Source organism: Camelus ferus, chromosome 7 (assembly GCF_009834535.1).
Source record: "Camelus ferus isolate YT-003-E chromosome 7, BCGSAC_Cfer_1.0, whole genome shotgun sequence".
Classification (NCBI taxonomy): domain Eukaryota; kingdom Metazoa; phylum Chordata; class Mammalia; order Artiodactyla; family Camelidae; genus Camelus; species Camelus ferus.
This window is the reverse complement of record NC_045702.1, coordinates 37,828,740-37,854,531: the sequence shown is the minus strand read 5'-3', so window position 1 is coordinate 37,854,531 and position 25,792 is coordinate 37,828,740. Positions and strand designations below refer to the sequence as shown.

The following is a 25,792-nucleotide window of genomic DNA, read 5'->3' as shown; positions in this document are numbered from 1 at the left end:
TGGCTGTAGGTTTGTCATATATAGCTTTTATTATGTTGAGATATGTTCCCTCTATACCCACTTTGGCGAGAGTTTTTATCATAAATGGGTGTTGAATTTTATCAAATGCTTTTTCTGCATCGATTGAGATGATCATGTGGTTTTTATCCTTTCTCTTGTTGATGTGATGTATTACACTGATTGATTTGTGTATGTTGAACCAGCCTTGTGTCCCTGGGATGAACCCCACTTGGACATGATGTATAATCTTTTTTATGTGTTGTTGGATTCTATTTGCTAAAATTTTGGTGAGGATTTTGGCGTCTATGTTCATCAGTGATATTGGCCTATAATTCTCTTTTTTTGTAGTGTCTTTGCCTGGTTTTGGTATCAGGGTGATGATGGCTTCACAGAATGAGTTTGGGAGTATTCCCTCCTTTTCAATCGTTTGGAAGAGTTTGAGAAGGACTGGTATGAGTTCTTCTTTGTATGTTTGGTAGAACTCCCCGGTGAAGCCGTCCGGTCCTGGACTTTTATTTGTAGGGAGGTTTTTAATTGCTATTTCTATTTCCTTTCTAGTGATCGGATTGTTCAAGTGTTCAGATTCTTCTTGATTCAGTTTTGGTGGACAGTATGTTTCCAGAAACTTGTCCATCTCCTCTAGGTTATCCAGTTTGGTTCCATATAGTTTTTCATAATATTCTCGTATGATATTCTGTATTTCTATTTTGTTTGTTGTAATTTCTCCATTTTCCTTTCTTATTTTGCTAATTTGTGCTGTCTCTTTTTTCTTCTTTGTGAGTTTGGCCAGAGGTTTGTCGATTTTATTTACTTTTTCAAAAAACCATCTTTTGGTTTGGTTGATTTTTTCTATGGTCTTGTTAATCTCTATTGTATTTAATTCCTCTCTGATCTTTATTATTTCCTTCCTTCTGCTGCTTTTTGGGGCTTTTTGTTCTTCTTTTTCTAATTCATTCAGGTGGTGGGTTAAATTGTTTATTTGAGATTGTTCTTCTTTTTTGAGGAAGGCCTGTATCGCTATAAACTTCCCTCTTAGCACTGCCTTTGCTGTGTGCCATAGGTTTTGAGTGGTTGTGCTTTCATTATCATTTGTCTCAAGGTATTTTTTAATTTCAGCTTTGATTTCCTCATTGATCCATTGTTTTTTCAATAACATATTGTTTAATCTCCATGCTTTCCTTTTTTTCTCCTTTGTTTCTCTGTTGTTAATTTCCAGTTTCATGGCATTGTGGTCAGTAAAGATGCTTGAGATAATTTCTATCTTCTTAAAATTGTTGAAGTTTCTTTTGTGCCCAAGTACATGATCGATCCTGGAAAATGTTCCATGTGCACTTGAAAAGAATGTATATCCTATTTTTGGGGGGTGTAATGCTCTGAAAATATCCACCAAATCTAGTTTTTCTATTGTAGTATTTAATTTCTCTGTTGCCTTGTTTATTTTCTGTCTGGAAGATCTGTCTAGTGATGTTAATGCAGTGTTAAAATCTCCAACTATGATTGTATTCCCATCAATATCCCCCTTTATCTCTGTTAGTAATTCTTGTATGTACTTAGGTGCTCCTATATTGGGTGCATATATATTAACGAGTGTAATATCCTCATCTTGTATCACTCCTTTAATCATTATAAAATGTCCTTCTTTACCTTTCTTTATGGCCTTTGTTTTAAAGTCTATTTTGTCTGAAATCAGTACTGCAACACCTGCTTTTTTGGCTTTTCCATTTGCATGGAATATCCTTTTCCATCCTTTCACTCTCAATCTATATGTGTCCTTCTCCCTAAAGTGGGTCTCTTGTATGCAGCATATTGAAGGTTCTTGCTTTATTATCCAGTCTGCCACTCTGTGTCTTTTGACTGGAGCATTTAGTCCATTAACATTTACAGTAATTAATGATAGATGTGTGTTTATTGCCATTTTGAACTTATCTTTGCAGTTGAATTGGTATATCCTCTTTGTTCCTTTCTTCTTCCTTTTGTGGTTTGGTAATTTTCCTTTGTATTATCATGGATTTTATTTAATTTTTGTGACTCCTTTGTAAATTTTTGGCTTGTGGTTACCCTTTTTTGTAAATCTATCCACCCATTACTATAACTGTTTTTATTAAACTGATAGTAACATGATCTCAAACCCATCCTACTGTTAAAAAATTTTAAAAAGAAAGAAAAAAATATTCTATATTTCCCTGCCTCCCTCTCCCACTCTCAGTGATTTGTATGTCTTCTTTTATAATTTCATGTTTACTTTATTTGTAATTCATGAGTTATCACCTTTCCAGTTGTGTGTTTCTCATTTCTGTAGCATCCTGCTGATTTTCTATTTAGAATAGCCCTTTCAATATTTCTTTAAGCATGGGTTTAGTGTTGCTAAACTCCTGCAGCTTTTTCTTTTTTTAAGACATACATAATTTTTAAGTTAAGTAATCTTCCTGTGTAACCAAGAAGGCAGCCAATTACAGGAGGTGTTATAACACAGTGTGATGAGTGTCACGATAAGGTAAATAGAGTCCTTTGACACCCACAGCAGGGGGTGCTAACCTGGTCTAGGGATCAAAGAAGGTATTCAGGAAGTGGCTAGCATCACAGATACCGTGTGTAGTCCCAAAACATCCCCCAAAGGAGTTCTGTGCATCCTCCTTGCTCTGATACAGCCTCACGTGCTGGTTAACAAGCCTTAGAAGTCAGAGGACCCAGGCTATGGTCCAGCTTTGCCATCTTCTAGCTGTATGAATGCAGGTAAGTCACCAAACTTCTAAAAACTGAAGCTTTCTCATCTAGAAAATGGGAATAATACTAGCACTGACCATATAAATCTGTCAGAGAGATTAAATGAAATAATTTTCATGAAAGGTTTGGCATAATTTGGTTGACTGTTATGGTGAGCAAATCACTACCATTGTCCTCACAACATCTCATCAGAGCTTTGGTGGCCAACAGAACTTGATTTGAATTTGGTCTCTGACACCTCCTAGTCATGGGACCTCAGCCTTGTCATCCATAAAATGAGGACAATAAATTTTTGTTCCCATAGTTCATATATGAAATCGTACAAGGAGAACTTGTGTGAAACAGAAACCATGATCAAAATATATTAGGCATTTATCCTACAGTGCCCAGCACCATCGTAACCAATGGAGTTAATGAGATGAGGATGTAAAAAGCACTTTGTACAGGGACTGGCTCAATGCTGACTCCCTCTCTCCTGACCATTGTCTACATGATTACTGGGGTGAGAATGGGGCACCTGACTCTTGTTCTCAATTTAGGATCCCTGCCCCAAATAGCTTGAGTTGCTTCTGGAGCACATTCTCTCTTCTGTATCATCAGTCCACTCTACTGTAGCCATTTTACAAAAGAAGGGATAAAATTTAAAGACAATTCCATCAGTATATACTCCCATGATGGGCACCATCTTCTACTCACTCTGGTGCAATAGCTTCCTGTCTACTCTTTGCCCCCATTAAATCCCTACGCCACACCACAGCCAGATTCATCACTTTGTGGGGAAAATTGGTAAGCCAACGAAAAAGTATGATATGAAAAATAAAAATCTTCCTCCTCCTTCTGCCTTGTCTCTCTCCTTAGAAGTAGCACTGTTAAAAATTTCTTCTATACCTTCTAGGACTATTCAATTCATGTACCAGCCTATACATATGTACAGAAACAAGTTATGCATACTGAACAATGCCTGATTTGGGGGAAAAAATGTTGATCAATCATTTCACTTTCCTGTTTAGAGCCATTCAGTGGATTTCCATTGCTTCTGGATAAAGTTCGTGACCTCTAATCCTGCACACAAGGCCATGTGTGATTTGGTCCTTGCCTCACTCTCCATCCTTATCTTAGACTACACAAGCTGCCTTACTTGTTGAGTTTCAGCCACACTGGCCTTCTCTAAGTTCTTCAAATGTGAATGCTCCCCCTTGCCTCAGAGCCTTTGCACATGCTGTTCCCTCTGCCTGAATGATCATCCTCTTCTGCATTTTAGAAACTATTTTATCCTTCAGATCTCAGCTAAAATTTCACCTTCTCCAAGAAGGTTTCCCTGACCCCCAGAGCAAGCCAGGACTTCTGTTATACACTGTTGTATCACCCTACATTTCATCTTCATAGCATTTTGCTCCTTTGTAATCATATATTCCTGTATCCTCATTTTATTGTCTATTTCCCCAAATAAGATGTGAGCTCCAGGAGGGCTGGGACTCTGTTTTACCTGCCATAGTATCCACAATGGCTCAATAGGTGCCTGAGACAAAGTAAGTGCTCAAATAAACATAGTGAAATTAATAATGAAGGAGAGAGACACTTTTGACCAGGGAGCATCCTTAAGGTCCCTGCTAGAAGAAGAGAAAAAGGACCATGCCAAGAGAAGCAGCAGCTCCCCTACCCCTACTCCCTATGCTTGGCCTCTAATGAGATCTACAGAGCACAACTGGACAACAACCTCAGGCCCCCAAGTGAGGCAACGGTGGAGGCAGTTGGCTGAGATACAGCCTGTGGCCCCACAACTGTGCTGGGCATCCAGTAAGTCCCCAGGCCTGTGCTAAGTCCTGCAGGGGTCGTGAAAGGGGCACTTATGGTCTGAGCAGAATGCTCTCCATATGACTTGAGAACAGAAAAAACTTTTTATTCTGTTTCCTGAACCTTCCTCACACACAGTCCAGAACCAAGACCCAGGAAATGGCCTCAGGCATCCTCTTAAGTACTAAATGCCACTTGCAAGGTCTTTCTCTGGCTTGGGCTCTCACACTCTCCCTCCGCCATGAGGTGCCTCCATGAAGGCCATGAAGGAAAACGGGTCTATGTTTGGACAGTCTTCCATAAAATCAAGAAATAAAACCACCAGTTGCAGGGAAGGGATACTTCTCTCAATCTAGGTGACCCTTCAGGTTTCCAATTTCTAAGAAACTTGAAGAAAAGCTATGCCTATTGAGAGAGTGGAAATGGATAGATGACATGAAAGAAGTTGACCCAAAAGGATGGAGATGCTGTTCCTCTGCCACATTTCTGAGAATGGGCTATTTCTAGTCTACTTGATCTTTAAAGCTATGACTGCCATAGACAAGGCTCTGTGTACCGAGTGTTATACCAGCATGGAGGCCCTGAGGTAGGTGGTGCTGACTGTCACTGAGAAACAGAGACAGCTCAGAAAGCTTTCATAGTAAAGTGATATATAGTGAATGAGCTAAAAAAAAAAAAAAAAAAAAAAAAAAGCATTTTCAGGAAGAAAGCAAAGCAGACACACAGAGAAATGGAAGGCACTGGGACTCATATCTGCCCAAAGTCAACTGCCTATGAAGCATGAAGTCTGGGTTAGTTGAGTTGGCTACTCCTGTCATGACGTGGGGAAAGGTGGGTTGAGAGACAGTGGGATGCAGGGAAGGAGGAGGATGATGATGGAGGTGAGGAAGGCAGAGGCCGATTGTGGGAGGCTTTGAATGCTCTGCTTGGGAGACTGGATATCGTCTTCTAGAAAAGTGGAGGCGCTGAAAGGTTTTTAAGCCAGGGAATGGCCCTCTGTCCCAGAGCTCCAGTTGATTGTAGTGGGGGCGTTGGTGAAGGAGCAGAGTGAAAGTATTTAGAAGATTAAGGCACTAATCAGGCAAGAGATGATGGAGGGGGTGGGGCTTGCTTTGGCAGCACGTACACTAAAATTAGAATAATACAAAGATGATCAGCATGGCCCCTGCATAAGGATGACACGTTGACTTGTGAAGTCAAGCATACTTTTGTGTTTAATGGGTACAGAGTTTCAGTTGGGGAAGATAAAAAAGTTCTGCAGATGGATGATGGTGGTGTTGCACAACAATGTCAATGTACTTGATGCCACCTAACCGTACACTTAAAAATGGTTAAAATGCTAAATTTTATGTTATGTTTATTTTGCCACAATAAAAAAAATCATCAAAATATTCAACAAAAAGATATTAAAATGGTCCAAACGGATGCAGAGCAGGAATGGAGAGGAAGGTACAGATGAGGGAGGTATTTTGAAGGACAATCCACAGAGCTTGCTGATGAATTAGAAGAAAGAAGTCAGCAAGAAGGGAACTAATAAGACTCCGAGTGCTTTCTGATGCACGAATGTTGCACCCCGAGAAGTGGCTTGATTTGGGTAATAAACTGAAGGGGCACCCTACTTATTAGTTTTCCTGGCTAAGAGTAAAGCTGGTATTGGCTTTCCACTTGCCTGATTGGTCCTAAGGAGATGAGGTCAGGGTGACTAAGACCCAAACCCCTAACACATAAAATCTTTCTTAGTTTTCCATTGTGTATATGGTTGATGGTCAGTAAATACTTGAATTACTGATCAGTTAAGCACTGGGGTTGCCACTGTAATACACGATTAACGCTGGGTGCTGTTGTAACGTTTTCTTGTATTTCATTTACCCGGGGAAAAAATTTCCCTGCTTTAACAAATATTCAACTTTGGCTAAAGAATAGACTCCCTAACAATTTTCTTTCTCTTTTTTTCTTTAATGTAGACATATAAATTCCAGAAAATCCCTGGGCAGGTATATGAGAAGGAGTGAGGATGCTCCACAAAGGCGCCGAGCCTTCCTGGAACACTCAGAGGGGTTCTCTAATCAGGGATAGGCAATAAGAAGCAGAGAGTTTTCACACAGTCATTAATTAAGTTATATTCTAAACTCATTAAAAGCAATTAGTGCTTTGTCAGCTACTTCAAACTAGAGCTCTGATTTTTTTTTAACCGAGTGATTCTCAAGAGGGAAGTTAGTGCAGTTTTAAAATAAAGCAGTGCTTTGTCTCAAAGTTTTTAGTTGAGGTTCTTAATATATTAGAAATGTCAAATAACTAATTAAAGAAGGGCATAAATGTTTATATTTATAAAAGGGGACAAAGGATACAAAATTTGCTAATGCTTTTGAGTCATTAACACTTTTTTCTTCCAGTTGGGGGCAGATTATATCATGTAAAAGTAAGTGTGATATTATGTGAAAAATGAGGAAGAAAGAAGGGAAAATAAATGACATTTATTGAGCCTCTGCTAATTTTCAGGCACTGTGCACAGCACTTAAAATGTTACATTTGATTACTAAGAAAATCTTGAGGTTTGTATTATTAACTCAATAGTCTTGACTGAGAAATTGTTTAACTTCACCAGGTCCAAGCCTCCTTGCTTAAAAAAGTAGCTGCAATCTACTGTGACTCTGTAATCAGGAAATATAGAGGGGGACAGACCATGGTTGAGAGACCCCTGTCCCCACACCTCACACTCAGGGAACTGGGGGTGGTCCCACAATAGGGACCCACCAGCCATTTAAGTATTATCTTTGGTCCTTTCCACAGTGTCATCTATGCCATTGTGATCAGAACTATTTGGATCAAAAGCAAAGCCCATGAGACGGTGATTTCCAACTGCTCAGGTAAGTCTCTAATCTGCATTACCCAACTCTTAGCTGATTTTGCTTCTGCAGACGTTTTCCTCTAGCAAACAGGAGTTTGAGCTTTCTGGACACAGCAAGCCTGCTGTGTTATACCAAGGCCCAGCTGGCAGGTCAGACCCACCAAAGTTGTCCAGGGCAGACTCTGCCCTTCTCCACGTGGCTTCCCTGAAAACTGACGAAGGGGGACTTTGGGGCTGACCAAGCTGTGCCAGAAGAGTCCCTCCAAGCAGCCTTTGAGCCAGGATCTGAGGGTCGCCCCACTCTCTCAGGTCTGGCAGAGAAGCACCCTGAGGACTCGGATGAAAAGAGAGGACTGTGCAGGGAGGATGCCACACATTCAGCAAAACACAAGGACAGACATTTCTATTTGGCTTCAATTTACAAGAAAACTTCCACCCATCCGGAGAACAGTGCTGGACCCTAAGCCAGTCAAGGCCTGGTCCGTGCCTTCCCCACCATCCCACCCCATCACCTCATGCCAGAATGAGCCTGAGAGTGCCCACCAAACCCTTCCCCAAGTCTCATCTCTGCAAACCTTAGTGCAGAGCACCGCCTACACAGTAGCTACTGAGACTTGGAGACCCTGCCTGCTTCCTAGGCAGACACTGCTGGAGCTGAATGAGCTCGACCTGGAGAGGACACAGCAAACCAGCAGCCCCAAAAGAAAAGAGAAAGGGCTCCTGGGGGTTCTGGTTATTATAACGCAGCTAGTTCTGAAGGAGACTGCTTCTGCTCTCAAGGAGCTTCCACGCCTCCTCCCATTCCTCGTACAAATCGAATGCACATATTCACACACCCAGTCTCTCACACACACACACAACCATATGCACACACACATACATACTCACTCACATGCACTCACATGAGGACTGCAAGGTGTAACACTGATCCCTGGAGTAAGAAGAACTCATTTCTGTTCCAGATATGCCACTAAGAGATGTGTCACCTTGCAAAGTCATTTTGCAAATCTCTCTAATGTCTCTTCTTATAAGGACACCAATCTCATCGTAAGGTTCCTGCTCTCATAACCCCACCTACCTCTATTTCCCAAAAGCCCCATCTCCAAATACGATCACATTGGGAGTTAGGGCTTCAACATATGAATTTGGGGAGGACACAAACATTAAGTCCATAACAGGGGAACATTCAGGGGAAAAGAAAAGGAGACACAGTGGAAATAAACAAAGACCAACCAAATGAGAACAAAGGCTGTTTATTCAAAGCTTGCTATAGCAAAGGAGTCAGCCACCATCTTTTGGCGGAAACACAAAAGCAAGCAGAGGAATGGGAAAGCTTTCTAGAGGAAGAAAGGGAAGGCTTCAGGTGTGCCCTGACTGGTGGCTATCGGGGGAAGATTTAAGTGGGCTAACTAGAACCCATCCTATGTGATGGGTTAGGGGTGCATATTTAGCTTTCTTGGGTTGGTTTTAAGTTGAAAATAGGGGCAAAAATTAAAGAAGCTGTCACTTATTGAGTCTTGGCTATGTGGGTATTATTATTTGGTTTACTGGACTGTGGGATAGAGACAGTGGTTTGACTTCCTGCAAGTCTGACCTGTACATAGTAGGTTGGCTTCCTGGTCTGGGTACTGTAGATAACGGGTCGGTTTCCCCGAATGGCTGCTGCACAGTGTGGGTGAGAGTTCCATTTTCATATACAATCTGGCCACCGTCCATTTGTGTGTTCAGTCTGTCAACACGAAGTGACGGAGACAGAGCATCTACTGTCAGCGAGTTCACTTGGTCCTTTCCATACTTTTATCTCCCTGAATCCTTACACCACCCCTGTGAGGTAGTGGTATCACTTATCGTTTACAAAGGGAAGACAGGCTGGAAGGTTAAGCAATTTGCTTGTTTTTGTAGGTAGCACATGACACAGTGGGATTCAAATGCACATATGATTGGCTAGAAAGCCCACGTTTTTCTTCTCTACATCAGGCTGCCTCTCAGAAGGACATTACAGAAGGGAAGGTGGTGAATGACTGAAAAAAGAGCTCAAAATTTTTTTAAGTTTTTTTGATTAAACAACCCAAACTCAGGATCATTGGCATGGCTTCTCTTCCACCAGACTCCCTCCCATGCTCTGTCTTCAGAAAGCTATTCCAGAGTCATCTCCTGAACTGTTTCACTTTGATATATTTAAAAATCTAAAGGGTGACCTAATTATAAGTAGGCGGCGGTCTTCCTGTGCTGTTGGATTTAAATCAGATTGGTTTAAAACCTTGCCCTGTGATTTCTGCCAGTTGCAGGAGACTGCTGTGCCCTCTTTCCCTGTCTCTTGGAGTGCACACCCTGTCTCACCTCCTACAACCCCTCTGTTCCCTCTGCTCCTGGTCCAGCGAACCATGGAATCCACCTCATTTTTCTAATGTTTGAGGTGATGAGAGGTTTCCACATTCTGTCAGCTACCCCACCACCTCAGGTGTCTCCCACACCTTTTTTCGCAGCAGGCCTTGCACTGCTGTGGCTGGGCTCCTGTCTCTCTCTAGAATCTCCCATATCTCCCTGCTACTCGATTTTCCAATTCCTATGCTCTTGGGTTCTCCCATCCTCCAGTGCTTGAAATATTACAGAGCCACACAGAGATCTGATATCCCACTGATATACAGTATGCTGTGACTCCTGCCGAAAGGTGGACATGGCTACGGTCTGTTTTTATTCTTTAATACAAGTTTGTATCTCCATGACGCCTATCTTTGAGTTGTGTATATCTTCGTATCACCATCAGTGACCCCCTTCTGGAATGAGGAGCAGATTGTAGTCTCAAAAGCCCATATCACCTTTGTATCTTATTCATAAGCGGAACTCATTTGACTTTTTACCTGTCATTAGAGCCAAGCAGCCCTGGAGTTGGCTGGTAAACAGGGTCTCCAGTGGTGTAAGCATGCCAGGACTAGTGCTCACCAACAAGGGGACATAAGCAGTGATTAGTGTGAACAGAGCTCACTTTGTAAACATGGCCTGCAAAATTCAAGCCATCATTAACTTAAATCACTCCTCTTTCTGGCAAATGTGTCTATTTTCTCCCCCTCAAAGGCTGACAGAAAGACAAAAAAAAAAAAACAAACTGTTTAAAAACAATCTACAGACTATCCCACAAATGCTTGGAAGGAAAAAGGTAGAGCAGATGAGGTTTCCAATCCTGTAGGTTATTTTTCATAAATGTCCAGGGTTATTTACTCCTATAAAACAGAACACTTACTACATGGAGGCAGGAGGTGGGGAGGTGAACCCATGAAATAGACTAAATTACCACATATCTGAATATACCTGCATCTGGCTGTTACGTCTTAGAAGATATGATGCAGTGTGATTCATGCTGTATCCAAAGTGCATGTTTCCAATTAAACAGGTCAGAATGAGGTGGAGGAAAAAGGTTCTGGATTAAGAACTGGGTTAGAGTCCTGTTCACTTCTAGCTAAATGAACTTAAAATAAGCCCACTAGCTACCTTTCTTCATCAGTAAATGAAGGTAAAATGGCTTCTCTGCAAATACATTCAGCAAAAGATACAAAGAACTTTATGGAAAAAATATAAATAAATGAGACTTATAATATGTTCATGGATAGTAAGATTCAGTGCCATAAAAAATGTCAATTCTCCCCAACTTATCTACAGATTAATGCAGTTCCAATTAAAATTGAAATGGGACATTTTATTGAGCTTGACAAGCCAATTTTAAAATATACATGGAAATTTCAAGAGCCAAGAAGACAGTTCCGGAGAAGTAAAACAAGTTAGCAGAGGTTTACTGTACCAAATATTGATTTATCATAAAGTCAGAGTGATTAATAGAGTGCGGTATTGATGCAATTCAATAGAAAAATGGAAAATAAAACAGCCCCCAAACACACCTGCATATATATGAGAACTTGAAATATGTCAGAAGATCAGAGGGAAAGAAATGAAATCAGAACTTCACTACAATCCTTAGGCAAAACTAAATTCCAGGGAAATTATAGACTTAAATGTGAAATGTAGGACTTCTAAAAATTTAAGAGAAAATTTAGGGTGTTATCTTTATGACATTGGAATCAGAAAGGATTTCTTAAACAAGATACATTAAACCATAGAAAAGATGGATAAATTTGACTCTGTTTATATCTAAAAGCGAGCCAAAAAGTGGGAGAAGCTATTTGCAACATATAACCTGGAAAAAGATTAGGATCTCGAATGTATGAAGAACTCCTAAAAATCAATTAAAAAAAATTTTTTAAAGATAAATAGAAGAAAAAGGAGCAAGACACAAACAGCCACTTCACAGAAGGGAAAAGAAATGGCCAAAAATAAGATTCTCAATCTCACTGATAATCAGGAGAGTGCATATGTAAACTTCAATTAGGTATCATTATTTCACCCACAGAATTGGTAAAAATTTTAAACTCTGATATTTCTAAGTATTAACAAAGATATAAATCTCATGGTTTATTTAGCAATATCATTCCTAAAAAACTTAGTAGGCTTCTGATTTATTTGCTTCCAATCAGCTTCACACGCCAGCAACCACATGCAAAGTCTTTCTGAAGATCATTCACAAGTCTGACTTGATTCTGTGCTTCCTTATCCAATCCTTGTCTCTTAACTGAATGGAAGCTAGCTTAGGGCCATTTAAAACAATAGGTGGGAGGCCACATCCTTAGTTTGATCTTCTCCTCCAGAATGATTCTTAATGGGCCATTGTTAGTTTAAACTTCTCAGTGTTCTAACTTAATCTGGGTACCAGGGCCGGCTCCACTGGCACAGGACCTGCACACTCAGAGGGTATACACGTTTGCTTTAGCGCTTAGCTCGCATGTTCATTTTGTTCTGGGCCCCACAAAGGATGTAGCCGGTGCTATGAGGGTCTAGAAGCAATTGACCCTTGTAACTCTGTAAGATCCCAAATTTTAACTTCCCTTCACTTTTGTTCAGAAGGCAACCAACTCTTGTCTGAGTTTGTCTCTTTTTTCTAATACTTTGCTAAACACAGCTGGTAGCAATCAACACATACTATTAACATTCAGTTTACCAACTGCGATTGCTCATTCTGTGTGTCAACTTGATTGGGCTAGCCAGAGAGCTGGTAAAACATTATTTCTGGGTGTGTCTGAGGGCGTTCCTGGAAACATTTGAATCTGCAGACTAAGTAAAGATCATCCTCATCAACACCTGTGAGTATCAGCCAATCCACTGAGGGCTTGAACAGAACAAAAGAGGCTGACACAGGGCAAATTTGCTTGAACTGGAACGCCTATATTCTCCTGCTCTCGGACATTGAAATTCCTGGTTCTTGGGTCTTCAGCTAGGACCGAGATTTACATCCCTGGTTGCCTGCTTCTCCAGCATTTGGATTTAGACATATACCATCATCTCTGCTGGTTCTCATGCCTTTGGATTTGGGCTGAATTATACCAACAGCTTTCCTGGGTCTCCAGCCTGCAGACAGCAAGCAGATTATGGGACTTAGCCTCCATAACTGCATGAGTCAATTCCTACTATAAATTTCCTCTTATAACTATGTATTTATATGTATTTCTGTTGGTTCTCTTTCTCTGGGACAACTACGCCACCTTTGTCCCCTGGGGGTCCAGTCTCAGTAGGCAGACATTCTGCCATCATAGGCATTCATATGTGACACTCCTGTCCAGTGGAGCTCTAGTGTCCCAGCTTGTCCTACCAGGTTCCTTGCCACCTGCTGCCCTCCCACTAGGCCGATGTCACACATTTTAGGTTTTTGTTACGAGAACACTGCATATGCAGCACCAATCTCTGCATTAGTTAAGGAAACACTAGCACCTGTAACAGAGAACACCCCCAAATACAACAGCCTTAACAAAACAGGAGTTTGTTTTCTGTTCAGTTAAAGTCCAACCGACAGTAAAAGTTAAACGGAAGGACACACAGTCACTCAGAAACTCAAGCAGACGGAGATTTCTGCCACCCTTAACAGATGGCTGCGGAGGTATCGCTCAGCGTCAGCAACCAGCAGGCCAGGGAAGGGGAGAGAGGGTGAAGGATTACTCAGGCGGTTTATCTGAGCCAGGCCCGGGAACATATATATGAATCCTTCCCATGTACCCACAGACAGACTTGGGCACAGGACTGACTACACCCTGCAGAAAAGGAAGCTGGGAAACGTAGTCCCTCTGTGTGCCCTGCGGGCAAAGGAAAGGATTTAGTGGACAGCTAACCTGTCTCTGCCACTATTATTGACTTGTCAGGGTTCCTGGTTCCACCTGAACTGAGTTGCTGAGGAAAAGAAGAGGTTGTGATTTAGGTGAGTTAGGTCAAACCTCCTAATGTCTAGCTATGACCTCCTGTTTGTTAGAGGGTCAAAAAAAACACCACTCGAAGGAAGTGGCCAAAGTCCTGCAGCAAATGAGACATAATGTGCTGCTAAAAATATTTAACATTCATTCTAGCTACAGATAAAGAGGACATCGATGATCAGAAACTGAAAATAAATTTTAAGTTTTAAAAATTTTAGAAGTCAGGCAAAACTCTTAAAAATGTTTAATTTTTAAAATCAACCTGAAGAAAATAAAATTCCCAACACATGAAAACGTATTTCTTTTAACTTATTACTGGGTAAACTTCCTTGTTAACAAACAAACCACCCGCACTCATTACAGGTCCACTGACAGTCCCCCAACCCACCAGAAATAAATTCTGCTTCATTTAAAATCCCAAGACATCAACTGCTCCCCCTTCCAGTGCTCAGCTCACAAGAAGAATGGGTTCCCAGTGGCTCTACCAGGGGCATGAAGCCCCAGGAAGGTCAGAAGCAGGAACCGGCCACTTGGAGACTAGCGTGGACCCCCGCTAGGGAAGCATCCTTTAAGTAGGACAGCCTAAGGCAGCATGCTGCTTCCAGTCCTGAATCTAATCAACCCACCGCCTCTAGGGTACCCCCCCATTAATGCACAGTGACAGATGAACTTAACTGCTTTTCGCTCCAGCTCAGCACCAAGGCCTGGGTAGAAATAATCCTTTTATCTCCCAATAAAGGAGAATTATCAGCATTTTGTAGCTCAGCTCACTTTGAAGGGCCATCTTCAGAAGCTGGAGGCTTTGCATTTCCTAGAATGGTCAGATTAAAGATGCTTTTCACTGGTCCCATTGGGAGATTGAAGGGCACGAGCTGATTATACTGTCACCCAGTTGCCCTGTGGAAAGGACTGCCAGTTTCCATTTTAAACAGATTTCAGAGCACAAATGTCATTCTCAAGAAGTTTTCTGAAAAACCAACTAAGTCTTCAGAGCCGCCCTGTTTAGGAGCCAACTGTCAGTCCAGCAAATGCAGATACTTTGAAAAGATATAACTTGATCCGCTGTCTTTTTCACTTGCCTCCCATGGGTATAATCCCACCCTGATCGTTTTTTGATGTATATAATTCCTATATACAGATAAAATTGTGTAATAGCCTATCTAAATGTAGTAATACCTTCTGTTCACGTCCATAAAAGCAGCTCATTCTCCTCCTGAAATACCATTAAAACCTCATTCATCACAACTAATAAGGGAATTGGCATTCTCAGCATGGGGCTTGGCATCCTGAATACATTATTTTAATCCTCAAAATAACTCTGTGAGTTTGGTGTTCTATACTTCATTTTTGAAATTGGGAAACTGAGGGTGAGAACAGTAGGCAATTTGCCTAAGGTGACATTGCTGGCAGTAAGTTGTAGAACTTACTGCATTTAGGTTTGACCCCGAACTCTGTGTCCTTCCTAAGATGCCACCTTGGAAATCAGGGGTTTTCAACCTTGGCACTCCCAGTATTTTGAACTAGATAATTCTTTTTTTTTTTTTTGCAGTGGGCTGTTCTGTGTATTTGAGGATGTCGAGCAGCATTCCTAGATGCCAGTAGCACCCACCCCTAACAGTGACAACCAAAAATGTGTCCAGACATGGCCAAATGTAACTCCAGGGGGAAATACTGCCCTCAGTTGAAAACCCCTGCTATAAATGCTTCTGAAGCATTTGCTTCCTTATACCACAGAAGTTCTGTGGTTCTATAAAATGCACAGGATAATCTGAAGGGCCTAAGAACGGTCTTACGGGCTAGACATTAAGAAATAAAAAATCAATTATAATTAGCATTTCGGTTCATTGCACATAAAAAGCCCCTTATTCCTATTATTCCCATTAACAGTTTGTCCTCTCCAGTGAGTAAATGTTCACACTGTGAAAATACTCAGTTTCGATAGCTTGCGGCTGCCTCAGAAATTCAGCCCAAACTCCGCAGGGAGACAGTCAAGGTCATCCCACTTTGGCCTCAGTTCTCAACACCCTCAAACCCAGCGTCCTTTGAGGCTCCCGCCAGGGGAGGTGACTCACTGAGGTCTGAGCACTTCTGACATTTTGTTTCCGTGCCTTGGCTGAGGACGTTCCCTCTGCTTCACGTGTCTTTCCCAGTCCCACGCCCACAGCTGCAGCTCTGCCTTGGGGATCTCTGCCTCTGCCATGTGACCTCCTCTCCATAATGGCGAGGGGTTGGCCCCCTTCTTCGTTCACAGTTGGTTTTACAGACTTGGTCCCTCTCATCTCACCCAGCCTAGTGGAGGGTGTGTGACGTTACCTGCCGCAGCGAAAGTTCCGTGGGAAGACGAAGTCTGTTTTAGCGTATTTGGTTCAGTCCTTATCTCTTAGCAGATGTGCTCTGCTTGGTGGGTTGGGCTGCATGGGATTGGAGGCGGGTAGAATAAATAATGCAAAGGTAAATTTCACACCAGTTTCCACGGGGATTTGAATACACTTCCAGCGTGAAGTCTGAACAAAGTGGTGCGGACAAGCGAGCACCGTAGTTGGCCTCTCGGGTACAACGCCCTTCTCCATGTGACTTGAGTGCTCTAGGTGGGCCTCTGACCTGGACCACCACTAGGGTTGTGCCCCTTGAGCCTTAATCACGGGCACTCAGCTGAAGATGTGTGGGGCTGGCCTTCGTCCATGCCTCCCTCATTGAGGGCCTGCTCTGGGACAGGGCCATAGGCGTCCACAGGGAGGGCACTTTTCCCAGTTTTCACAAAGGCACCATACGGGCTGGTAGAAGCCCTGACAGTAAAGTCTTCCACCTTGTATCACCCTGATACCCTATCAGCATCTCCAACCCCAAATTTGCCATTTAACTACTGCTCCTACTAAGAACTGTTGCTCTGAACGCTGCCCAACCTAATCCACATTTATTTTACCACTACTTCTTGGCTTGAGAGAGGTTTATATTAATTCATTCAACACATGTTTATCAATCATTCACTATGTTTAGAAGATATAGGAGTGAAGAAAACAAAGTCCCGGTCTCTATCAAGCTTGCATTCTAGTGGATTCTTGTATTTACCCCTCACATGTTTACTATCAAAGAGCAACGACATAGGGTTAAAGTTATATACAGGCTCCTATTTGGGACAGACTTTTACTGTATCCCTGGCTTGAGCTTTTGTTGAGAATGGAGTTTCTGAGTTAGATGAACAAGTTAGTCTAGAGTAACGATGCTAGGAAGAAGGCTTTGCCCTAGGTTGCTGAAGGGACCAGATGGGTGTCTCAGCATCGCCCCCTCTGGTCTCACGGCTAATTCCAGCTTCAGCTGACTCAGGGCAAACAGCCAAGCCTCTTGAGAGTCTGGATGTCCCAATGCATTTGCATTTTATATTAAGCTGCAAACTGGGCAGCTTCCAGCATCCAGCCCAGAGTCATCTTTACCCTGAAAATGTCCAAGGAGGTCCTCCTGGACATACATGAGCAGGATGTAAGTGGTCCCATGGCACTGTGGGTCTAACCTACGATGCTCTTATTGGCAGAAACAGCACTTCTTTTTAACATTCTCCTTTGTATCTGCAGATGGAAAGCTGTGCACCAGTTATAGCCGAGGGCTCATCTCAAAGGCAAAAATCAAGGCCATCAAGTATAGCATTGTCATCATTCTCGGTAAGAGGCGTCCCTCCTTGTGTTGCAGAACCGTGTGGACATTCCAAAAGCAAACCCATACCTAGGACCTGGTAGTGGAAAGCCCACAGAAGTAGAGAATTTGTCTATGGGCACTTCTACCTTTGTCTAATTAGAGAGGAATGTATGGAACTTACCAGTCCACCTGTGGCTCCTTCAAGGGTCCACATTTGGTTTCTAACCCCTCTCTTTATAAAATTGTTGTCCATCACAGCCATGTGGTGGATAATGTGGAGAAAATCTAATTAGGACGTGACTAGCTGAAGAGAGTGCTCACCATCATGCAGCTGACCCAGTTGATTTCCTTAAGGCACACTCCCCAGGGCTGAAGTTCAGCCTCCAGAGTAACACAGAAATGGCATTCCCTTTCTCCTGGATATTTAGCTTCAAGGTCACTATAAATTCTTCCCTAACAGATGCCTTCTCTCTGCCCTCATGTCACCTTCCCTTTCCTTTTCCTTTCTCTCTACTCTTAAAACCCATAAAGTCACTTCACCTCAGGAAAAAAAAAAAAAAAAGGTATTTCCAGAGCACCTAATATGTGTCAGATTGGTGTATGTTCTTTGTTATTCTCAAAACTTCAAAACTTCCTCTCCCTTACAGCTTCTCAGTTAATGATCTTGATTTTTATTTCACTAAGAAAACACTATTAGAACAGAACTTCATTCTCCTGCCTTCACATCCATGGACCTACCTGCATCTCTAGTATGTGCTCTGTCCTTTCTCCTGCTGTTGTGAGTAAAATGACTCTGCTTCTTTCTAAACCCAAGATGCTCACTTGAGCCCTGTATCCCATTCCTTCCTGCACTCAAGCATTCTGTTCCTCCCATCACGTCTTCTCCCCCACAGATGTCCCCCTCAACTGGATGATATGCACATAAGTATACTGTCAATAGCTCCCCCGATCAAGTCTCCAGTAACAGACCGTCTTCACCACTCCCTTTTCTAGCACAACTCCTCTGTTTCTCACCTCTCATTCTTTGGAGCCTATCTCTGTTAGCTTTCTTCCCTATTCCTCCAATAAAAGCACCCTTTTTGAGGTCACCACAACCCCCAAGATGCCAAATGTCAATTTTTTTGTGTGTGATAATATATGCTATATTTGATATGGTTTAAAAATTCTACATATCAAATTAAAACAGAAAAAAATAAATTTGTTTGGTGTCTTCAGTCTCCTAAAAGTGATGTTCATTGACAATAGAAATTCACTAACTCAAATGTCAATTCTCAGTCTTCCCCTTACTTGACTTCTAAGCAACATTTGATTAGCCCCTCTTTGGCACGCTTTCTTTGCTTGGAAATTTTATCTATGATTTCTATTTGAAATCACTATTTATATTTCTAATAAACTTGTCATACTCAACACGTCAAACTGGAAGTCTCGGCATGGGCTCCTACATCCTGCAAAGTCACTGTTCCTCCTGTCATCCCCAATTCAGTAAATGACATCATCTCTCACCCAGTGTCCACACCAAAAACCTAAGGGTCATCTGTCTGTCTTTATTCTATTTCTCTACCACCCCACATGTCTAGTCCACCAGTAAGGCCTAGAGGTTTTACCTACCAAAGAGATCTCAAATTAACCATTTCTCACCATCCAGACAATTACTTCCTTGGTCTAAGCTCCTACTAACTTCTGCCTGCAACCCTGCAACTGATCTTCTCTTATTCCTTCTCTGCAACCCAGCCAATGTGATCCTTTAGAAAATGTAAATCAGACACTACCACTCCCCTACAAGCCCACTCCTAGCTTCCCACTACATTGGAATAAAATCCTACTTTTCCCCACGTCTTACATAGCCTGTGTGATCTGTCCCCCAGCCGTGTCTCCGGCCCCATTTCCCCACTCTCCTCCGTGCTCACTCTGTAACAGCCACACTGGCTTTCTTGCTCCTTCTTCAGAATGTCAACTTGTTCACACCTGGTGCTGTTCCCCCTCCCAGAACGCCCTGCCTTCAGTTGGTGGCAAGGCTTAGTCCCCCACATCGTTTTGTTTTCCAACACCACCACCTCTTCAGGAAGGCCTCCTTGGCAAGTCTTACATAGCACTCCTCTAGTCTTTGCCTTATTTTTCTTTGTATTTCTACTGCTACCTGACAATATAGGATATGTATTGATCTGCTTATTGTCTGTCTCCCCTGCTGGCATCATAAATCCATGAGAGCCATCACTTTTGCTTTTGTGTTTCTTACATTATCATCACCAAGTCCTTAAATAAGTCCTGCACACAGTAGGTGCCTAATTAAATCTGTGGAGTGAGTGAATGAGGATATGCAAGAAGGCAAGGGATTTGTGCCACTTCCTTTTTATTTAGCTCAAAGACTACCCCTCCCTACCCCCCTTGCAGCTCTTGGAAGCTCTGGGAAAGCACAGGTCTCCCGTTAGCTCTGCTATTACATCAAATCACCAGAACAGCCCACATCATCTTTCTTAAAACGTGACTGCAAAATGCCACGCAGACCACACGCAGTGTGACTCTGCCAGCAGAACATACTCACAAAACAACACTGCAGGCAGACCTGGGGAGAGAGCACCTGCCACCTACCAGGGCTCAGAATCCTTCCCCAGAGCTTCTGAAGTAGATCAGAGATTCTCTTGCCTTCCCAGACAATGAGAAGCATAGATACACATCCCCTGCATGTTAAGCCAGGAAACACATCTTATACATGTGTTTCGGAGCCAACGTGGCCTTCTGTAATCAGGAACCACGTGCCCAGGTGCTGAGGGTCCCTCTCGTCAGAGAGCAGGGGTGCCCACAAGCAGGTCGGCCAGCGTCAACAGCCCAATCAAAACGGCCCTTCCTGTGACGAGTATTTTGTTATGCCTCTCTACCATGCTGAAGTGAAATGTATATATAAAACAAGCTACCTAAGATAATTCTTAAAAGACCAATATATAATAATATAAAAGAGGAATAGAAAGAAAATAATTTATAATAAAATAATGCAGATTTCAATATAGAAATACATGGGCACAGCCATACTAGTAGAATAATGAAGTAGTCAGTCAGACGTAGCACTAGCTGCAAATGAAACCCAGTACAGGTGTGTTTCATGGAGACATAAAAAATAAAGCAGTATTGCTGCCACTGACTTTATTTTCTGAGCAGAGGAACAAATCCTGCTAAAGTTCTAAATTAAAGAAATTAATCTTTTCTCCATTTACAAGGGAATTGCATTTCTGGAAAATTCAGTATATTCAAAATATTGTGTGCATCTATAAGACAGAGTTAGGTTGCTAGACTGAGGTAATTATAAACAGGGTTCCCTGCTACATGAATGTCCAAATGAGCATTCAAAGAATGTGAGGACATGCTTAGGACTGCCTGCATCGCGCAGGGGCAGGCACTCGTATCCCTAGGAAAACCGGAACCCTCCCCCCAAACACACACACACACACACACACACAAATACATAAACACACATTTTCAAAATTCCTCTGCAAAGAAGCTCTGTCCCTCTATGTCCCAGAACCACTATTCTGGGCCAATGCCAGGCTTCACCACCAAAGCCCAGAATGTTCAGTGGTCTTTGTGTTTGGATTGCTCTCCTTTAACAGATTGCCAGGGTCTGAGGGGGAAAAGACATGTGTCAGTCAGAGATTTATGGAGGAAAGTTGGTTTCTTCAGGCGGAGGGCAAAAGAAGCCTGAATTCTCCGAGGAAAATCACTATGGGCAGAAAGGGGCAGAAGGAAGGTGGAAAGGATGTGGAGAGAAAGTAGGAGAGCCCACGTGTGTGTCCAGTCAACCCCAAGAAGGTTTACCTCTGGGTCCTCCATAGATATAAGACATATATGTGTAAAGAGATTTACTATAAGAAATTGGCTCACATGACTGTGGAGCTGAGGAGTCTCAAGACCTATGGCCCCAGGAAAGCCGACAGCACTGTTTCATTTGGAGTCCACGTGTGAAGGCAAAAGCAGCTCAGTGTCTCAGCCAGAAGACAGTCAAGCAGAGAGTGAAGCCTCTCCCGCTCAGCCTTCCTGTGCTTTTCAAGCCTTCCGTGGACTGGATGAGGCCCATCCACAGAGGGGAGGACAAATTCTGATGTTAATCTCAGCCAGAAACACTCTCACAGGAACAACCAGAAATAACATTTAACCAAATACCTGGGCACTCCAGGACCCAGTCAAGGTGGCACATGAAACTGGCCATCACGCTCCGGATCTCCACTTCCCACTCCTTTCCTCTGAGGATTTGGATCCAAACAGAATCAGGGTCTCTCACACACACACACACCAATTGATTTGGAAAGGGGTCTAAGGTGGGTGTTTTCTGAAGTGGCTGATTTAGAAATGGAAAAGAAAATTGAGAGTCTTACAATTCAGGCAGGCCGTGTTTTGAAACATCAGGTACCACCCTTTCCTCTCCCCCTTCCCCTGGCGACACCCTAAAACCAGGAGTCACTATCTGCACAAAGGGCTTCCTGTTCTGTCTTTTCCCACAGTCTCCAAAGGGTTTTGCTGGATTTTCTCTCACTGTGTTGAATGAGAGGCTAAGGCCATGCTGATCAGTTTCTAGCCTTTCAATAAAGAGTTACAACAGTAGTCAAATCAGACCCTCCCTTTACAGACAGAGAAGCTCTAGCAAATTTACTCAAATTTAGAAATGTATCTATGCGATGTGCATGCATGTACGTGTGTGTGCGTGTGTGTGTGTGTGTGTATCTAAGTAAACATGACACTAATGTCAACACACACAACTGTTCTAAATATTCTGGGGAGATTCCAGGTGCTAAGAAACCTCCTCGCAGAAGCTCCTGCCAAGGCCAACACGGGGAGCCCCCCGCGGGGCTGTGCTCTGCTGTGATGCTAATGGCTGTCTTCTCCCCAGCCTTCATCTGCTGCTGGAGTCCATACTTCCTCTTCGACATTTTGGACAATTTCAGCCTCCTTCCAAACACCAAGGAGCGTTTCTATGCCTCTGTGATCATTCAGAACCTGCCGGCCTTGAACAGCGCCATCAACCCCCTCATCTACTGTGTCTTCAGCGGCTCCATCTGCTTCCCCTGCGGGTAAGGGGCATTCCTGCCCGGGAAGGACATGCTCCTGGCCAGAGCACTCAACGTGGACGTGTGTCTTCCTCACGCCAGAGCTCCCTGGCAGGTTATAGATGAGACATTTGAGGGTCAAAAGGTTTCTGCCAGTGTGACAAATTTAAATCCAGCCCCGGCCAGGGCTCATGGTCTTTCTTCTGCACACATCACCTCTTATAGCAGGCACCCTAATCAGGTCACACATCAAAGACTTTTTTTTTTTTTTTTTTTTTTTTTAGTTCAAAGCTTCTCCCCATGAGTTGTCTCAATGCAATGCCACTGTGGTGGCAGCAAGACTGAAACTTTATTATCATCTTACAGATAAACAAATTAGGGCTCCCGAGGTAAAGGGACATTATTGAGATTATAAGAATAATTAGCCACAGAGCTGAAATCAAATCCCTCCCACAACTACTCAGTCATTTTGCTCTTTTTCAGCTGTTTTACTGCACAAGCTACAGGGAGCAGGTGGAAAAATCCATAGGCGATAGAATTGTAAAATGATTTCATCTCGGGTCAATGGCCAAGGTTCAAATCCTGCCATTGCTGATTCATAGCTACCTGGGACCTAGGGAAAGTTACTTAACTTCCGTGATCCTCCATTTCTTCCCATGTAAAATTGGGCTAATAGCAGTTCCCACCTCTTGGCCAGTGATATTTCTGTCCTTTGGGCTCTGGTGCTGACCAGTGGGAAGGAGGGAAGTGAGCAGTGAGGAAGGAAGGTGAGGGGGTTACATATAAAGTGCTTAGCACAGTATCTGGTCCTTAATACATTCTCTATAACTATTATCTTTTAACATCCCTACTTCCTTTTTCATCAGGTCAAATTATTTTCCTTCTCTGCTCTATTCTTTCTCTAGGGAGCAAAGATCACGGGATTCCAGAATGACATGTCGGGAGAGAAGTGAGAGGCATGAGATGCAGGTTCTGTCCAAGCCGGAATTCATGTAGACCCTGGAGCAGTGGTAGTGTCAGGCTGAGCCCCATCAGCTCTCCTGGGTCTCCATCACTGCCTTGGGCATGTGCACAAAGCCTGAGCCAACTTCTCCACCCTGCACCTTTCATCACTCGGGGGATGCACAAGGCAAATGCCTTAATGTGTGTCACCTGCATCAGCAAGTATTGGTTAATATCAAGTCACCAACTATTCATACCAGCCAGGAGAGATGCCCCTTCCTTCCCCACTACTCCCAGGTGGTCGGCACCTGAATCAATGGACAGAGACATCACTGGCCCAGGCTCCAAGCTTGAGCAAGCAGAGGGGACTAAAGAAGCATAGTTGTACATGTGTCTTATAATTACAATTTAAGAAGTAAATAAAAGACTTACCTGGACCTAGATTTTCCTCCCATTTTTGGATTGAAATCTCAGTAGTTATAGCCAAAGAGATGTTTGTCCTTGAAATGCCAACAAATTCATTTCCAGGCATTGATGCTTTGTGTCTCCTCTGCAGATGGCCTTGGTTGGCAGATGGATGTATTGGCAGCAGCCAACCTCACAGTCCCATTGTATCAACAAATGATTTGTAGAAAGAACACAAATGCTGGCACTCCAGAGCAAGGTAGAAATTGAGGGTTGCTTTCTCTGGTAGGAAAAGAAACAGTGCAAAAAGTCAGGGGTCTCCAGCCTCCAGTCTTTGCGAGGTGGGACCTGGGTTTCACACATGTCCTTTCAGCTCTCTGAAGTCTCCCCACCTTTTGCATTCTACATTTAGGCCGCTCTGGGCTCCATTCCTCACACCTCAAGGACACTTCTCCCTCTTTAGTTGGGAGCTACATTCCTGTGGCTTTCCCAGGCATGATGTTCCTGTAAGATCTTTATCATTTTCACATGTCACAACCATTGTCTATCTAACACCTTGGCCAGGAAGCACTGATGGGACTTATTTTGGCAAGTCTGGAGTTTGATATTTATAAGCATAACCCAAGTGAAATATGACTAAATGTTTTCTAGTCAAATTTTACCATCAGATTTTTCCATAAGTGGAAGTGGAATAATTTAATTTGATTATATATATATATATACATCCCCACCCACGGCTCTGGGATGCGCGTGAGCTCCTTATTTTTAGCCTCACAGACATTCTTGACATTAAAATCTCCTTGGCAAAATCCTCCTTCCCAAAATTATTCTGAGCTTAAATCTTTTTTTTTTTTTGGTCTACTGCTAGTGGAGTTATTAAAATGTGCAATATATTTTAATAGCACTCCATTCCTTGTTACGGTGTCAACCCAAAGACTTCATGTTTAAGGTCACAGTGGCATTTTCCCCATAAACTCACTTTTCAATTCCATCTGACCTTAGGGAAAGCATTTCTTAGGCAGAAATCAGACCCCTCAGCCACCATATCTCTAAGAATTATTCTCTGAATTGGAAGGGCCTGAATAATCTAGTTGTATGTCCACACAACAGAGAGACTGCCTTCCTTTCCTTTCTGTCCAATCAGCTAAATGTGAGCAACTCTGGAAGCTCTGAGTGATTGAGAAGTGCTTTTTGACATTTTACTTTAAATCAAGATGTGCCACAGAAGACCCACAAAATGGCTGCATGAGAGCCAATTAACAGAGGAAAATCTGGCGGGTGTCCTAGACGGCAAAACAGGAGACCTGGGTTCTCCTGACAGATGCTTTTGATCTCTGTCAAGCTCTGGTCTGCAAAAGACATTACATGCCTATCTCATCCATCAAAAGATCCTGAAAGTTAAGGAGAAAGTCGAGTGAGGGGCTTTGTGCTCTTTAACAACTGTGATTGTGATTTTATAGTTGTTGTAGTACCAAGTCTCCCTTGCCCAGCGAAGCTGGGAACTCAGTAAGATAATGGTACAGGTTGCTGCGGGACAAACTGCCATTAAAATGAAACTTGCTTCAAATTGGTGTGGATTTGGGAATCCTCATTTTCATGTATTTGGGGAGGACATGTGATTTCAACATTATGGAACAATGGTAATTACCAGTCTTATGACTTTGGACAAATCATTTAATGTCTCTGAGCATCGATTGTCTCATCTGTAAGATGGGAGCAAGTAAGGCTGGAGCAGAGGTTCTCGTGGGTTCTTTGCAGATACAGGTTCTAAGATTGTAGTGGCTTAAATTACATCCAGAGAGTTAGAGCTTCTGGAATCCTTTCCCCGAAGACCAATGACTCTGTGGCTCAAAGCTGAATCATTTGCCCTTTAGAAGGTGTAAAGCCCCCCATCTATCACCATGAAGTCAGAGAAACATCATTCCTTAACAGGGAAACAAAGTTTGAGCTCCTGGAGGAAGTGAGCAGCTTAGTGTTGTGATGTCACTGTTTGTAGCTTGGGTGCCCAAGTCAGGGCAGAGGCCAGCAGGGTACTCTATAAAATAAAGGTGCATACTTCCCACACCAAGATGTCAAAGAGGTCTATGGTTGCATTATCCCATAGCTTTGGGCACAGGTGAACATTTAGG

General features: G+C 42.8%; 1 protein-coding gene and 1 non-coding gene across 2 annotated transcripts in view; both read left to right on the top strand.

Annotated features, from left to right (window-relative positions):
* Window positions 1–23,626, top strand: part of NPSR1 (neuropeptide S receptor 1) — a 136,506-nt gene extending 112,880 nt beyond the window's left edge. Inside the window, 4 exon segments of the mRNA XM_006191538.2 lie at window positions 7,309–7,385; window positions 17,223–17,309; window positions 22,160–22,340; window positions 23,222–23,626. Coding sequence (XP_006191600.1) covers window positions 7,309–7,385; window positions 17,223–17,309; window positions 22,160–22,340; window positions 23,222–23,312 — 436 coding nt within the window. The 3' untranslated portion in view covers window positions 23,313–23,626.
* On the top strand, window positions 5,626–5,728 carry LOC116665145. Its single transcript, XR_004321708.1, has one exon. It is a non-coding gene; the product is annotated as a U6 spliceosomal RNA (small nuclear RNA).
* Window positions 23,627–25,792: the final 2,166 nt, after the last annotated feature.